The sequence below is a fragment of the Dipodomys merriami genome, unplaced genomic scaffold (assembly GCF_024711535.1).
Source record: "Dipodomys merriami isolate MVZ:Mamm:240054 unplaced genomic scaffold, mDipMer1.0.p SCAF_62, whole genome shotgun sequence".
NCBI lineage: Eukaryota > Metazoa > Chordata > Mammalia > Rodentia > Heteromyidae > Dipodomys > Dipodomys merriami.
Genome location: NW_027206202.1, coordinates 337,139 through 353,931, shown reverse-complemented (window position 1 = coordinate 353,931; position 16,793 = coordinate 337,139). Strand labels below are relative to the sequence as shown.

Here is a 16,793-nt window from a genome sequence, read left to right as displayed (position 1 = left end):
TAAATACCAGAGTACAACAGCAGCAGCCTAAAATGATGTTTGTATATTGGATTAGTATGCAGACAAGTTTGAGTTTTTGTGATTTTTTTTTAAATGAAGTTGAAAACAAAACCAAAAATATATTCAGCCAGGTGTGGAGTGAGCCACCAGTGCCCTGCTCAGCTCTGTGGAACTTCAAGAAGCCCACACTTCCATGTCACCCAGTTAGTATAAGGTCACCCTTACCAACTGGTCTCAGTCATTGAAGATATAAGCAGAAAAAAAAACCTCAATGCCCAGACAATAAGCAGTTCACTGTTGATGGAATTTCCTGCAAAGGGTAGATCTGTGGGAGAATCTAGGAGTGGTTCACAAACCACTTTGGGCTGGGGACATAGCTCTATGGTACAGCCCTTGCTAAGCATGCATGAGGCTCTGGGTCCCACCCCCAGCACCACAAAGAACAACAAACCAGAGAGTGGCTTGTCCCTGCGGAGGTTATGTTACAACATGGCACAGAGAAAGGGCAGAGGGGAGCCCTAGCCTGCCACTGCTGTGTGACCCTGGGTAAGTCCCTTGACCTTCCTGGTCCTGTCTTCATTCTTATGCAGAATGAAGCCCAGATCTTCATCCCCTTACTCTGTATGTACAGACCCCCTGCTGTGGGCTGGGCTGTGGGAGGAAGGAAAAGGGGCACTGGGGCAACATGATGAACCCCTCCAACGACTCTGCTTGCCCAGAGTCTCTCAGAGGAAACCAACACAAGACTGCTGTGACACACAGACAGCTCCTAACACGGTTGTGACAGTGAAGGCACAGAGTGTCCTCTGAGCCGGGACCCATGCAAAGACCAGCTTCTGGAATCCTTCAACCTCTGGGGACACTGAGGCTTCATGAGGTTGTCTAGGTAAAGCTCATGTGCACAGACGTATAGTTCAAACATTTGGTCATTGTCCACTCATGTGTGCTGATATGTGTGTGCATGCATGCACACATGTACATACATGCATGTATGTATATGAGATAGGCAAGGGCACAATCACTGAGCTGCACCCAGACACAGCTTCCTCCTCACCTGACCTCAGCCTTTCTCTCTCTCTCTTTCTCTCCCCCCACCTCCTTCTTTCTTGTCTGTCTGTCTGTCTGCCTGTCCCAGGACTGTGTCCCAGGCTTTCACCAACTTGCATTTCCTCACGACTACACATTGTGGTGGAGCCCCTGGTGGCAAGATTGGCCCCTGGCTGGAATGGGACTGCTTGCTCTCTGCTCCCTGTAAGCTGATAACCACATCCAGTCCCATCTCCTCTTCCTGCTCCAAAGCCATCTCCAACTCCATCCATCAGCCTGCAGCACATCAGCCCCAGAGAACACAGAGAAATAGCCATCATAAGCCCACTGCACTTCCTTTGACCTTCTGACTGATTCCAGCACTGTCTTCCAACATCCAAGTGAAATGAAGGAGCAGTTGTGCATGGAGTGGACCAGGGCTGAGCCAGGCAAACAGCAGTGACTGCTCACCCTGCTTCTTTACAGGGCACACAGACTGCCAATGACTGCCCTCCTGCCCTGTAGCAGCCACCTCCTGCACAGTGGCTCATTTAAACCTCCTAACTCATCCACTCATCTATCCATTATCCATCTAGCGTTCACCCATCCATCCATCCATCCATCCATCCATCCATCCATCCATCCATCCATCATCTATTCCTCATGTGTCCATCCATCATACACCCATCCATCCATCATCTGCCCATCATTCATCATCTGTCCATTCATCATACACCCATCATCATTCACCCATCCAATCATCCATCTATCTACCCACCCACCATCTATCCATCCATCCATCTATCCACTCACCCATTCACACATTCATCCCTTTTTGTTCTGTGTTGACCAGGACTAGGCACAAGTCAAGGAAGTGAGACAGGCAAAGCTGGATCTCCCCATGCAGGTTCCACTTGAGTAGGATGCTCTAGATCAACTATGAACAGATAAATCTACAACCAAGAATTCGCAAAACTGGGCTTGTGAGCCAGAACTGCAGATTCAGATGTCTGGTGGAGTCCATGAGACTCTTATGTACAGTTAACCAGCAGAAAGCTGGAAGTGGAGCTGTGGCTCAAGTGGTAGAGTGACAACCTTGAGAAGAAAAAAACAAGCAAGAGCAAGAAGTCCTGAGTTCAAGCCCCAGTACCTGCACACAAAAAATAAAAAGAATGATAGCAAGTAGGACACAATAGGGACATATAAGCCTAGCAGGTGTTGAGTGCTTGTTTTGAGAACTTGTTTGGAGGTTCTAGCAGGGAACTCAGCTACTTGTATACCCTTGACCGAAGACCGGGCCTCCTCTATCGGGGATGGTCGTCCTCTTTGACCAAGCACGCAGCTTCGGGAGGGACTCACATGGAGTGGTGAGGGAGGAAGGGGACACCCGTCTAGCCAGCCAGATCAGCCGAATCAACACTGGCGATCAATGGGGGGACAGATGTCGCAGCCAGATCGCCCTCACATCCCTTGTTTTGTTATTCTTTGTATTTTGTGTGTCATAAGTTTCTCTGTTTCTTCTTCTTCTCAAAGGACAGGGAGGGTAATTAGGGATTTCCAGTGAAATAATTAATGAGAGATTACCTGTTTATATTAAAAAGGAAGAAGAATATTAGGTAAAAGGAAGACATTTGTTATAATATGGTACTGGCTCACAATGGAGGCAGAAAGTCCCCCCAGCTGCTCCCCACATATCCAGCCCAGGTCTGGAAGCTGAGACATAGGAGCCCCTGGCCTGGTAAAGTCTAGCATTCCGCTCAGATAGGCAGTGGGAATCCAACCACTGTTCTCTGCCTCAACAGAATGGATGATAGACCTGTGGAGGGGCCCCCACTTTATCCAGTACCCCAGTTAAAAGTCAAGTTTTGGAAACACCTTCCCAGCTGTACCCAGAAATAACATTTACCAGCTCTTTGGGCATCCTGAGACCCAGTCAAATTGACACATAAAATTAACCATCACAAAGGAAAAGACAAGCACTAAATACTATTTAAATTCAGACACAATCGACAACTTAGAATGACTACCTACCTATCATGTTGCTAGACACTGTGTTTTCAAAATGATGGGTTAGTTGTGTAGCTTTAAAAAAAGTAAAAACCTACAGACACAAGGTGACATTGAAGTTGTCCCTGAGGAAGGGACACGGGCAAGCGAAGTATGTTATGCCAACCATCGTTCTAGAACAGAGTCCTGATGCACACAGCTTCTTCTACATCCACAGTGACTTCCATGCAGACCAATGGCCTTAAGAAACCTCCCACCTTCGAGAGCCTCACATGAGGGAATGAACTAAGGATTGGGAACTGTGCAACTGACCTTTCTGCTCTTGTTTGGCCCAGAACATTTGCACCCGCTGGCGAATGTGCTTGTCTTCACGGAGTTTCTTCTGCCATTGACGAAGCTCTTGAATCTCAGGATCGCAACGTACCTGCAAAGATCACCAGAAAGCTTTAACAGCCCTCTCTTTGTATTTTTATTTTTAACAAAGTTCTACACTGTTGCACACTAATGACACGTGGAAAAACTTTTACACACCAAGCAGATGTATTATTTATTATTTATTTGACAGTACTAGGACTTGAACTCAGGGCCTCAAATTTGCTAGGTAGGAACTCTACCATTATTTATTTATTTTGTATTTTGCAGTGCTGGGGATCCAGCCCAGGGCTTTGCCCATGTTTAGCAAGCACTCTACCACTGAGCTATGTCTCCACCCCTACTGGATGCACTTTTGAGTCTCAATGAAGCACTCTTGTCAATGAATTATCTACACTGCCAAATCTCATGCTATATTTGAGTTCAAATGGGGTTGTATGAACATTGACATAAGAATGGTAACCTGGGAACATTCTAGATTTGTGCCATCAATGGAAATATAACTGAGTCATGTATACTTTTTCATTTCCTCAATGTTCTTTTAAAAACTAAAAATAAGCAGGTGAGACTGCTTCTCAACAACCAAAGATTTATATAGTCTGAAGAGAAACCACAAGATGAGATGGCTTTTGAAAGTGTATCTTAGCTGGGTGCTGGTGGCTCACTTCTGTCATCTTAATTACTCAGGAAGCTGAAATCTGAAGATCAAAGTTCAAAGCCAGACCAGACAGATAAATCCAAGAGACTCTGATTTCCAATTAACCAGTAAAAAGCCAAAAATGGTGGGAGGGGGACCTGGGTCAAGTGGAGTGCCATGAGTTGAAAAAGCCAAGCTAGAACACACACACACACACACACACACACACACACACACACACACACACACAATAATGTACCTTATTTTAACTGCAATATCACAGAGCTTTTGTCATTTCAATGCTAAGGCACATGGCACTTTTTTGAACTTAACAACACCATTTTGGATAGCTGTATTTCAAGTGTTCTTACTGGTGCCTTATTCTATTGGACAACAAGGTCTATAAGAATCTATGAGTGTCTGGAAAGCAGTATGGAGGTTCCTCAAAAGACTCCACATAGAGCTCCCTTATGACCCAACAATCCCACTTTTGGGCATTTACCCAAACGATCATAAACAAGGTCATAACAAAGCTTCCAGCACAACCATGTTTATCGCAGCATTATTTACCAGAGCTAATTTATGGAACCAACCCCGATGCCCCTCAGTAGATGAATGGATCGAGAAAATGTGATACACACACACACACACACACACACACACACACACACACACACACACACATATACACAAATGGAATTCTATGCCTCCATCAGAAAGAAAGACATTGCCTCTTTCATTAGGAAATAAAAAGACTTGGAAAAAATCATATTAAGTGAAGTAAGTCAGGCCCAAAGAAACATAGGTCCCATGGTTTCCCCTATTTGCAGTGATTAGTACATATCTAGGACAAGCAGAGTAGGTCAAAGGCTATGTACATATGACCATGAGATAATGTTAAACAAAATGCACCCCAAGACAGGGACACAAGAGGTTTTTGGGGTTTTTTCTTGCTTGCTAGTGTTTTTAATGTACTTACAATGCACTATGTGATTCTTTTGTTTCTATTGTATGTTCTCCTGCCATGGAATAACCTGTTTCCCCTGGATTTGATGCCGGTGTTCTGCACCTTGTATATATATTTTTTTTAATTTGGGGAGGGGAAGGGATATTGCAGAACGCTTAAACGGGGATACAGGCTGACCCATTGTGACAAAGATATGTACAGGACACTACACTGAAAACAAACTTTACAATATGGGGGGGGTGGGAGGAGTTGGGGGGGAGGGAAGTGATGGTAGGGGGAAAATAAAGGAGAAGGTAACAATGCTCGCTACGAAATGTACTCATTACCCTACTCATGAAACTGTAACCCCTCTGTACAACATTTTTATAATAATAAAAAAATAAAATAAAAAAGACACAAAAATGTCTTGTGTGGATGCTAATTTTTATTTGGCTTGTTTTTGTGTTGAGGATGGAACCTTGCTAGGCAAGCACTCTATCACTGAGCCCAGGTGGCAACTTTTCTAAAAATGCCCATGAAACCATCAAATTCTTATTAATGACTAATGTAACCCAGGGCGCCATGTTGGTTCCAAAAGCCAACTATCTATAAGACACCCCGCCCCCTGCCCTGAGGATAGAACCTCAGCTCTGCTGAGGAACCTAACAAGTTGTTTAAGGTCTCCAAGCCTTAATTTCTTCATCCATAAAAATATTTACTCCCTAATGAGAAAAAGCTGTGACAATGCATCTAAAACGCTAAAAATATAAGCTCTCAATATCTTAACATCTTTCTTTTTCCTTCCTTCTTCCTTCCTTTTTCTCTTTCTCTCTTACGACATTTCTGCTATGCCCTGATATACTAAAGATTATACTGAAGACCTTTAACCTCAAGACAATCCAGTTTCAACATACAGGTAAAAATCTCTTTTAATCACCCAATAAAATATTTGCACTTGCTGGGTGCCAGTGGCTCACACTTGTAATCCTGGCTACTCAGGAGGCTGAGATCTGAGGAGCATGGTTCAAAGCCAAACCGGGCAGGAAAGTGTTATGAGACTAATCTTTAATTATGGATCAGAAAACCAGAAGTGGAGCTGTGGTTCTAAAGTGTTAGAGCATTAGCCTTGAGCAAAAAAGCTCACAGCACCCAGTCCTTGAGTTCAAGCCCCATGGAAAAAAAAATGTACTCACAACTCATTGATTCCATTTTCTCTCTGTAAGGAAGCTTTGTTGAAGATCTTTTTCTTTAGCAAAATCAAAACAAGACCAAAGCTGGCTTCTCATTCTGGTTGTTATGTTTTTTATGGTCTCAAGGAACTCATTTTGCAAACTGGTAGATAGCATCTAGCCACTGGCACTGAGCCCAAAATTCTTCTGCAAAAGGACACCGTGCCTCTTAAGAGTGGTTTGGGGCTTTCAGGGAGGGTTGTTCCCAAGCAGAAGCGGTGTCAGTCCAGGCTGAGTGGTGAATTCAGTCAGGTGGATGTGAAGGGTAGTCATTTAACTAAATAGAAAATATCAGTAGTCCTTTATCATAAAAACCATCTGTAGCCCTGACAATGATTTTTTTTATTTGTTTGTCTTAAAGTCTATTTTCTCTGCTACTAAATGTTAGGTCACCCTGCTTAAGTTAGTACTTGTGTTGTAGATCTTGTGCCAGTCCTTTACATTCCCATGTGTGTTTGTGTGTGTGTTTGTGTGTGTGTGTGTGTGTGTGTGTGTATGTGTGTGTGTGTGTGTGTGTGTGTGTGTGTGTATGTGTCTGTCTGTCTGTCTGTACTAGTACTCAGGCTTGAACTCAGAGCTTGGACACTGTCCCTTAGTTTTGTTTTGTTTTGTTTTTCACCCAAGGCCAACACTCCATTACTTGAGCTACAGCTCAGAGATCAGAGTCGCAGTTTCCTGCCCAGGCTGACTTTGAACTGTAATCCTCAGACCTCAGCCTTCTGAGTAGCTACTGGCACCCAGCCATTTCCCTTCTATTAGTAGTATTACATTGGGCTTCATTGTGACATTTTCATACATGTAAACAACATATCCCAATTGATCTCACCTCCTTTCCTGCTCTCCCCATCTCTCTTCCTCCTTCTTGAAACAATTTCAACAGGTTTCATTTTTCTATTTTCATACATGCAAATAACTATGAGGACCGTGTTCATCCTCAGTCTCCCTCGTCATCAGCCCTCCCTCCTTCTGCTAATACCCGCTATCCTCATCTGAGCCTGTTTTATTTTCCTGTCACTCATTTTTTAAAGTGTGTATTAACTGTATACCAATGGGTTTCACTATAGTATTTCAGACGTGCATATATTTTCATTAGAATAGCCCTCCCTATTAATTTCTCTTTTTCTGATCCTCACCCCTTAAAGACCAACAGCCTTTATCAAAGTGCCTTGCTTGCAACCATTTGGGGTCATTTGTGTCACCAATACCTCTAGCAGAGAGGCAGTTTCATCTTGAAATCCCATCTGAAAATCAGAGGAGTTTATTCTATTTGCTTTTACTATGGTTAGTGATATATTTGTTTGTAGCTCCCTTGCCTTTTTTTTTTTTTTGTAAATCAAATTTCTATTTTCCTTTCTTGCTCTTGATTTCCTATATTCCAGGTGCTTCCTTCTTATGTGTTAGTATACATTCTACTTTTTTCTTTAATGTTCGTACAATGTAATAACCAAGTTTAAAGAAGAAGGAATCTATCTAGCCTTTCAAACAAGGCAGAGACATTAGAATGCTTCAACTCTAATCTTGCTCTCAACTTTCATTAATTTTGCTCTCAACTTTCATATTATTGTTGTCTGGTGTTTGGTTTTCCTCGTCTTTATCTCCATCTGGTTCTTACTATTGGGGTCTATTGACTTCTTTCAACACAGGGTCCTGCACCCCCTCCCTCTCCTTCCTGATGGATCTGGTTTCCTTCTGATTCCAGTATATCATTTAGGAGATCTTTCAGCAAGAGACATGTCTGAAAATGCCTCTTATTTATAGCTCCTTCTCCCAATGATGGTTTCGTGGGTGTATAATTCTAGGTTCCGTGTGATTTGCCCTCAGGACTAGGAGATATTACTCTTTGGCTGTCTTCTGGCATATTCTGTTGATCACAAGTCTGTAATCAGCCTCTTGTTTCTCCTGTGTGGGTGAGCTTTCCTGTAAGACAGCTCTAAGGCATCTTTTCTGCTTTTGGCATATCCCATAGTTTCATCATGAAGCATTTTTTTTTTTAATTTGGTGTGGCTTTGTCTATATTTAGCTGGTTCAGGATCTGCATGTCTTCAACTTCAGAATATTCTCAGTGTCCTTGGAAACATGGTTTGTCCTTCTAGGGTTCCTATTACATTTGTGTTAGGTCGTCTCCTTCTGACCTTGTCTCTTCAAATGCTTTTTCACATTCCCTCGTCTCTGTGGGTCAGCATCATTCTCTCCCCAGGAGCTGTCTCTCAGTCTACTAAGTATTGCTCTAGCTGTGTCTACCTACTAGTTAATCCACCCCTGAAATCCACCTGCTTTCTGAAATCACTGAAAGACTACTTTAGTCCATTCACTCAGGTGTTCGCACTTCTAGAATTTGTACTTAGTCCTTTTCTGTTGCCATACTGCCTTAGTCTTTTCAGCAAGGTTTAATTACTTTTTCTACTAAATCTCTATAATTGTTCCTTATTTGATAAACTCAACTTGCTGTTCTTGGGAACCTGAATTTTTGTATCAACTTGCTATCTTCGGAACCTGAATTTTTGTAGTTGGTTCTATTTGCTGACTCCCTTCTTCCTTGTCAGATTGATTGATTTATAATGAGCATATAACTATCGAAGGTCATAGTTCCGACTCTGTTTGCCCAGGTCTCAGCTCATGTTTCTTATCCAAGGCCAGTAAATGTTGTTTTGTTTCGTTTTGAAAAGAATCAGATAGTAAATATTTTTGTCTTTGGTACCATGCAGTCTCTGTCAGAGCAACTTTGCCATTATATCACAAAAGTCAATGTAGACAATGTTCAATATGGGCATGGTAGTGTTCCAATAAAACTTCACAAAAGATCAGAGAAGAAGCCAGGTACTGGTAGTTCATGCCTGTAATCCTAGCTACTTAGTAGACTGAGATCTAAGTATGTGGTTTGAAGACAGCCTGGGTAAGAAAGTCTGTGAGACTCTTAGCCAACAGAAAACCAGAAGTGGTACTGTGGCTCAAAGTGATAGAGCACTAGCCTTAAGCTCAGAGCGCTAGCTCAGAGAGTGTCCAGTCCCTGAGTTCATGATCATATAAATAAATAAACAGGAAGGGGGCTGGATGTTGCCTTGCCCATCAATTATAATTTGCCAACCCCTGCACTTACTATTGAGTGAACAGTAAAGCTACAGCCCTACCCTCTTCTTTTTTCTCCCTTCCTTCTACATGTATTGTGTTAATTTTACTGCAAGACATTGTCCTAAACTCATCCAATGGCACTGATACCACTTAGGGCACATGTTAAAAACACAGCCCTAGAGCCCTATCCCTGAATGTTCTCATCCACTCGTGTGAAATGGACGGAAGATTTCTTTGGTATGTTCAGTCTGATCCCCAGGAGATTCTAGCAAGGTTTGGGGTGTCCTGCTCTCCTGCAAGAAACACTGCCAGACCCACCCCTAACATCTGTAGGGCCTCTGTTTCTGTTTCGTCAGGAATGCCTCCTAGCTGACTGCAAATCCTGACCTCCTGAGGCAAGCGGGAGTGCTGGGTTATTAGTGGCAGGTCAGGAAGGCGCGGCCCGGTGACTCACAGAGCAGCTGCTCTTGGTGGGGAAGTCTTGCAGTCCTGGGCTGAAAAGGCTTCTCCCAGGAAGCCACGCCTATTCGGCATGAACATCCTTTTAATAATAAAGCCAGGTCACAGTATGTACTTGTACTTCGGAAGAACGGAGTGGAACTTCCCCCAACAGCTCAGTGATGGCAGTTCACATAAAGTTCACCATCTCCTCTGGGGCCCCTTGTTTGCCCACAGAATCAGGGAAGGAGGACATTGCAAAAGCATGTAAGGTATTCGATGAGCTTTCCAGTGATTTATGGGCAGTAAATTATAACAAACTATGCTATTAGTACATAAGGCTTTGTGGGGTTTATTTGGTTGGTAGGTTTGTTGTGCCAGTACTAGGGATTGAACTCAGGGCCTGGGCACTGTTCCTTAGATTTTTCACTCAATGCTAATGCTCTACCACTTGAACTACAACACCTCCACTTTTGGCTTTTTGCTGGTTAATTGGAGACAGGAGTCTCTCAGATTTGTCTGCTTGAGCAGGCAGGCTTCAAACCAAGATCCTCAGGCCTCAGCTTCTTGATTAGCTAGGATTATAGGCATGAGACATCAGTGCCCAGCAATACACAATGCTTTGACCCCTGCCTTCCCACTGGTATTTAGAGGTGATGTTTATGTCAATTTCCACTCGTGCCAGGGCTACTCCAGGAGTTTTATACATATTAATTGCCTATCAATAAAGTAGGCACTATTGCTGTCCATTTTTAACCAATAAACTAATCCCTAGACAGGAGAAACACTTTCCTGGTTGAGAACTTCCTGCAGCCCTGACCTTGAACCCCAACAGTCAGAATGTGAAGTAGTAGTTCTCAGGGCTGTTCATTGGAGTTGCTTAGGCAAATAAATAAAAAAAATCCTGTGATTTCACAGATGGCTTCAGAGCTGTGCAGGAAGTTCAGAGGTACAGGTAAGATTGGCAGCCTTGGCTCTAAGTGTGCGCACATCACTCATCCACAGCTCTTTCTTCCCATCAGAGAACCTTGGGATCCAGGTAAGCCTCATGACCTGCCTTGACCCACAAAAGGTAACACAAGTGCTGCTCTGCAGGTTCCAGAGTCTGGGCCTCTGAGGCTGGAAGGTTCTGGCTTTGCCTCATTCCCTTGATCCCTTCTGCCATCAGTTATAAGCACTGGCCAGGCCCGTCAGAGCTGAACTTGGCCACAAGTGAACCCAGGGGAGACCAACAAAGGAACACCTAGCCCAGACACAGCATCGTGGGGAAAAAAATCAACTGTTTGGATTTAAGTCACCCAGTATTAGGACCGCTTGTTATTACGCAGAAGGGAGTAAATCTCTGCTATGGACCATCCCTGTTAACTCTGCCTTGAAAGGAAGTCATTCAGCACCTCAAAGAAAAGGACTCTGGGAGAGTTGGGAACAGAGATGCCAGAGAAGTGCCACAGGCCAGGTCTTAGCAGGTACTCATATTATGTTCTGCTGATTTTAAAAATAAGGCCTTGCTATGCCACCTAGACTGGTCTTGAATTCATGATCCTCTTGCCTCGGCCTTCTGAATGCTGGGATTACAGGCCTGCACTACCACATCTGGCCAGAAATTCTTGCTTACTTTAAGCAAAGGGCTCTTTGAATGATCTGGCCAGTCCTGCTTATGTGTGGTTTCCTCATTTACTCCTTTTACAACCCTAGGAACAAGGGTTATTCTCAGCCATATTTTAGGGTGAAAAAAGGGAGGCTCTGAGAAGTTCATTGCTAACCCAAGGTCTCATGCAAGGGAGGAAGGATTGATATCCTGGCTGCTCAAGCCCTGAGCTCCAAGGCCAGCCCACTGGGGTGAACCCTAAGTATACCATGGGCAAATCTTGGGTTTGATTTAGCAGCTTCCTCCCTCCCACGTTCTTGGGGGTATACTATGACTAGGTAGTTATAAGGGGGAGGGGGTTCCTTACAGCCTAGCAAACTGGCAAATCCTTTCCCAGGTGTATGGAGGGAGATGCATTTCTAACTATTACTCTGAGTATATTTCAACACAAGAGCAGGTGGGGGAAGGGCAAGGGGAAGGGCCTGGCCTGGAAAGCTAAGCTCAGGGCAACCCGAAGCCTCTGTGTGCAGTGCTGGCCTAGTTCAGGCTTCAGGGCGGGGATTGGGGGACAGGGGAGGGGGAAGGCGCGGGGGGGGGGGGGGTGGCGGGGGGTAGGGCTGCCATTGCCCTGAGAACTGAGGCTAGAGGCTGACCATGGAAATGAGGCGCCCACCCTCTGAGGGTACAGCCAGAATCCTACCAGGCACACACAAAAGGTCTTCTTTATCACCAGAGCTCAAGGACATTTTAAAGACCCAGGATTTTCTTGGATGGGAAGTAAAGCCAGCATTTAGGGGTCACTGTCAGGAAATGGTCAGGAATGTGTTCTCAGAGAAACTCAGGCAGATCAGAGGACGTCAGTAAAGAAAAGAGCTGGTAGTTCCAAATCCTGATCCAGGGCCAGGTACTATGTGGAGTGCTGGTGTGCCCCATTATCATCAGCACCCTTGTACAGAACCCAGGGAGGGGAAGAGAAGCGCTATTAACAAGAAAGAAAACTGAGGCTTAGGAAAACCATTTTACTGAAGGCCACAGCATTTGTAAGCCAGGATTTGCAATTGTCACCTACAGCACTGCTTCCAAAGTTTAGAAGCCAAGAATCATCCTGAGGACCTTATTCAAAGCCAAGTGGGAGCCAAGAATGGTAGCTCATGCCTGTGATTCCAGCTATTCCAGAGACAGATTGAGATGATCATGGTACAAGGTCAGAATGGGGGAAATGTTAGGGAGACACTATCTCAGCCCCCAAGGTGCATGCCTGACAGTGGTCCCAGCTGTACTAGAGGTCTTAGGTAGGGGGGATCAAAGTCCACACTGGCCCTAGGCAAACACTCAAAACTTTATCTGAAAAATAACTAAAAAAGCAAAAGAAAGAAAAGGAAAGTAAAAGGCAGAGTTTTTCTTAATTAATCTATTCTACTGCATTCAAATTTTCTATCAAAGTAACTGCAAAAACAAACAACAACAACAAAAAAAAACTCACAGCCTGCAGTAGTAGAGTATTTGCCTAGAATGTGAAAGACTCCAGTTCACTCTCCAGCAACACCACACACAGAAGTACACACGCGTGTACTCCAAAGTAGTCAAATATTTAATTACCTTCAACAGCCCTAGGCCTTGTATGATTGAGCAGGAAAATATGACTCACACCTTAGCAGAAACTCCACCAGCCCCTTCCTGAGGCCGGAAGTGCTACTTTAGGTGACATTGGTTCACCTGATGATGCTGGTGGTCCCCAGAGGGGGGGACAGCAGCAATGACTCTAGAGCAGTACAAAGGGAGGAAACCTGCTTTGCCTACCCCCACCTGCTCCCACTGTCCAGGAAGCAGCTGCCTACCAGGGACGGGAGAGGGAGGAAGAGGAAGCTCAGGAAAGCCATGAGGCAGCCCAGTGACAGGAGGAAGCCAAGCAGCTGAGAGGAAGCAGAAAGGAAAAGGAACAGGGACCCTAAAACAACTGACTTTATGGGGAAATAAATATGGAGGCTGACCTCTGTCCTGCTTCCTCGGGGCTCCAGTTGGGTCACAGGATTTTGAATGGAAAAAAGACTGGCTGATTTATTACCCATCCGCTACCTGTTGAAAGTATGTCTGCCTTTAGATGTAAGCATTCAGAAGAGATCTAGGTGTGCCAATGTGGTGCCAAATGATTGTGGAAAGTTACAATCTTCCCGGGCTCCATAGATGCCAGCATAAGTACAAGAGCACTGCTATGCACCCCAGGGGTACGAACAGGCCAGTCATGAAACTTCCACATATGTACTCATCAGCAGGCTATGAATACCCGCCTTGTATTTCTTCTCTTCTGGTGCTCCACAGTGGAATAGTATTTGGCAATAAAGAAGAAAGGGACTTCCCAGACACCTAGATACAAAGAGAGAACTTCAAGTGCATCAAGCTAAGGCCCCGTCCTTTATGATGCCATTTATATCATATTCCAGAAAAGGCAAAAACTACCAGAGCAGAAAACAAATCAATTTCTGAGGACCACAAAAGAAAATGAAGGAATGTTGGGGATGATGTACAATGTGTTCTATATCTTAGCTGTGGTAATGGTTAGGTTATCAAAACTCAAGAATCTGGACATCAGACAGGGTAAACTTTACTGTCTGTAACATGTAACTCATGAAACCTAGCTGAACACACGTATCTACTGCTAGAATGGTTAAAATTCAAAAAGACTCTCTAGTTGTGGTGGCACAAGTCTCTAGTCCCAGCTTCTTGGGAAGATAAGGCAGGAGAATCCTTGGAGTCTAGGAGTTCAAAGCCAGCCTGGGAAATATAACAAGACCTATCTCAAAAAAAAAAAGTAGGACTGACCATACCAAGTGTTGATAGGGACATGGAGCAGCCAGGTGCCAGTGGCTCACCTGTAATCCTAGCTACTCTGGAGGCTAAGATTTGATGATCATGATTCAAAGCCAGCCCAGGCAGGAAAGTCTGTGAGACTCTTTTTTTGGGGGTCTGATCGTGCCTGAACTCTTGGCCTGGGCGCTGTCCCTCAGCTCTTCAGCTCAAGGCTAGCACTCTACCACTTGAGCCACAGCGCCACTTCCGGCCTTTTTATTTTTGCTTATGTGGTGCTGAGGAATCGAACCCAGGGCCTCATGCATGCAAGGTAAGCACTCTACCACTGAGCCACCTTCCCAGCCCTGTGAGACTCTTATCTACAATAAACCACCAGAAAACCGGAAGTGGCATTGTGGTTCAAGTGGTAGAGCTGAAGAGCTGAGTGACAGTCCCTAGGCCCAGAGTCCAAGCCCTATGACCAAAAAAAAAAAAAGACATGGAGCAACTAGAACTCTCCCATGTTGCTGGTAGAAATGCAAAAATTAAGAGGGAGAAGAGGAAGTGTGTATATGTGTATTTGTATAAGAGAAGGGGAGAGACAGAGACAAAGAGAAAGAAGGAAGGAAGGAAGGAAGGAAGGAAGGAAGGAAGGAAGGAAGGAAGGAAGGAAGGAAGGAAGGAAGGAAGGAAAGAAAAGAGACGTGTGAGAAGGGAAAGAGATGGAGTTCTGCAAACAGGCAGACCTAGGCTTGAATTCTGTTTCTACCACTCACCTCTGTACAGTGTTGGGCAGGTGGCACAGGGCCTATGAGCCATGGCAGTCCATCTACACATGAGAAAAAGGTACACACATGTCCACTTTATAGGAACAGGGCAAGGTGGGGAACAGCTTATGCTTATGCAATGCTAGTGCAGAGCCTGGAACATAGCAAGTGACTCAAAATCCCAGATTTGCCTACTCCCTAATACTTTCATTTTTTTCTTAGCTCCTTGGGGATTGAAGGGATTTACTATAATGTGCACCTTTGTTCTTGGTGAGGCCTTCAATGAACATCTGTCACATGGCAGAAGGAACAAATAAAGCCACATGCCAATGGAAGGCCAGAGGCCTCTGCGCAAGTAGAGAGGCAAAACAGGTAGCCAGGGCCATTTGGGGAGCACTCCACTGAATGTGAGCCAGTCCTGTCTGCATCCTCAGTCTAAAACCAAGGCTTCAATATTTCTGAGAACTTTGAAAAATTCATTCCATATGTTCAGTGGGACTTATACAGATATCCCTGGCATCCAAGGCTGGCCTCTGGCCAAAGCTTGAGACCCCCATCTGGAAAATAAACTAAAACAAAAAGGACTGGGGGTAGGGATCAAATGGTAGAGTGCCTGTATGGTAAACTATAGGCTCTGAGTTTAAATCCAGGACCACCACAAATCAATCTATGTAAACCTACCTACCTACCCACCCGTCCACCCATCCATCCATCCATCCATCCATCCATTCATCCATCCATCCATCCATCCATGTCTGAGATGGCTAAGGATCTGAACTGGGTTTGAATTCTGTGTCAGTAAGGGAAGGGAGTGGGTGAAAACATATGGAAATAGTTCATGAATCAGTGTCAGACATGGGGGTTTCACAAGAGGGAAATCCCCAATTCATAATTCTGCTGGGGGGGGGGGCCTGGACAGATATTGCTTCTCAGGTCATGGGGCCATGCTCTCTACCTCCCTGAGGCTGCTGAGATAAGAGGTGGCTGTGCACTAACACAGGGACTTGGAGGGGACCTGATATACTGTACCCCATTTTTAGCATTCCTTTTGTGCAATACTATGTCTGATTTTTGCCAGCAGCGACTGCCCACCTGGCAACAGACATCAGCCAGGAAGGAAATTCCATCTTCCCTGTCTGATGCTCAGATGACTCCAAAGCTGAAGCTCTGGTGTCGGGCCCACGTGGGAGCCGTGCTTTCCAGTAGTTTGGTTCACAGGACGAGGCCCTGGGGAGGAGCTGGCTGGCAATGGTAGCCATGAAGGAATAGGCCTTTCTCAAGTGTAGTCTCTGGAGAATTAACATGCACAGCCAACAAGGTCAAGGGTCCTGGTGAACAGGCGTGTCCCTGCCCACATTCAAGTGGCTGTGTGTGTGTGATCAGAGGAGGTTTGTAAAGGGCAGAGATCCAGGTTTTACTCTTCTTTGAGGGGTCGGGGAAAGGTGTATGAGGCAGGGCCTCATGAGGAAAATCATTCCAGGAATCCAGCCACTTATTTCAAAAATTCTAACCACCCCCTTCTATGGGCTACGAGCTCAGGACACAAAGTAAGGAAGTCAAACCTCTGCTCTCTAGACAAGTAAGTGAATATTCAACATGGTATCAGATAGGTAATATGACAGGAAGAAAACAAAGATCAGAAGTGATTAAGGAGCTGGGAGCTGGTGGCTCATGCCTGTAATCCTAACTACTCAGGAGGCTGAGATCTAAGGACAGCGGTTCAAAGCCAGCCCAGGCAGGAGAGTCCATGAGACTCTTATCTCCAATTAACCACCAGAAAACAGGAAGTGGCACTGTAGCTTAAGTGGTAGAGCACTAGCCTTGAGCTAAAGAGCTCAGGGACAGCACCCAGGCCCAGAGTTCAAGCCCCACAACCAAAAAGGGTACTGTTTGTAGAAAAGGTGGCCAGCAGAGAAGAACCCCTAGG

At 44.9% G+C, this 16,793-nt stretch overlaps 1 protein-coding gene across 2 annotated transcripts in view; it reads right to left on the bottom strand.

The window, feature by feature from the left end:
• LOC138814922 (IQ domain-containing protein K-like) overlaps window positions 1-16,793 on the bottom strand; it is a 68,609-nt gene that overhangs the window by 15,034 nt on the left and 36,782 nt on the right. For both annotated transcript variants that reach the window (XM_070004048.1, XM_070004049.1), the window contains one exon: window positions 3,346-3,457. In XM_070004048.1, coding sequence (XP_069860149.1) covers window positions 3,346-3,457 — 112 coding nt within the window. The remainder of the gene's footprint in view (window positions 1-3,345; window positions 3,458-16,793) is intronic.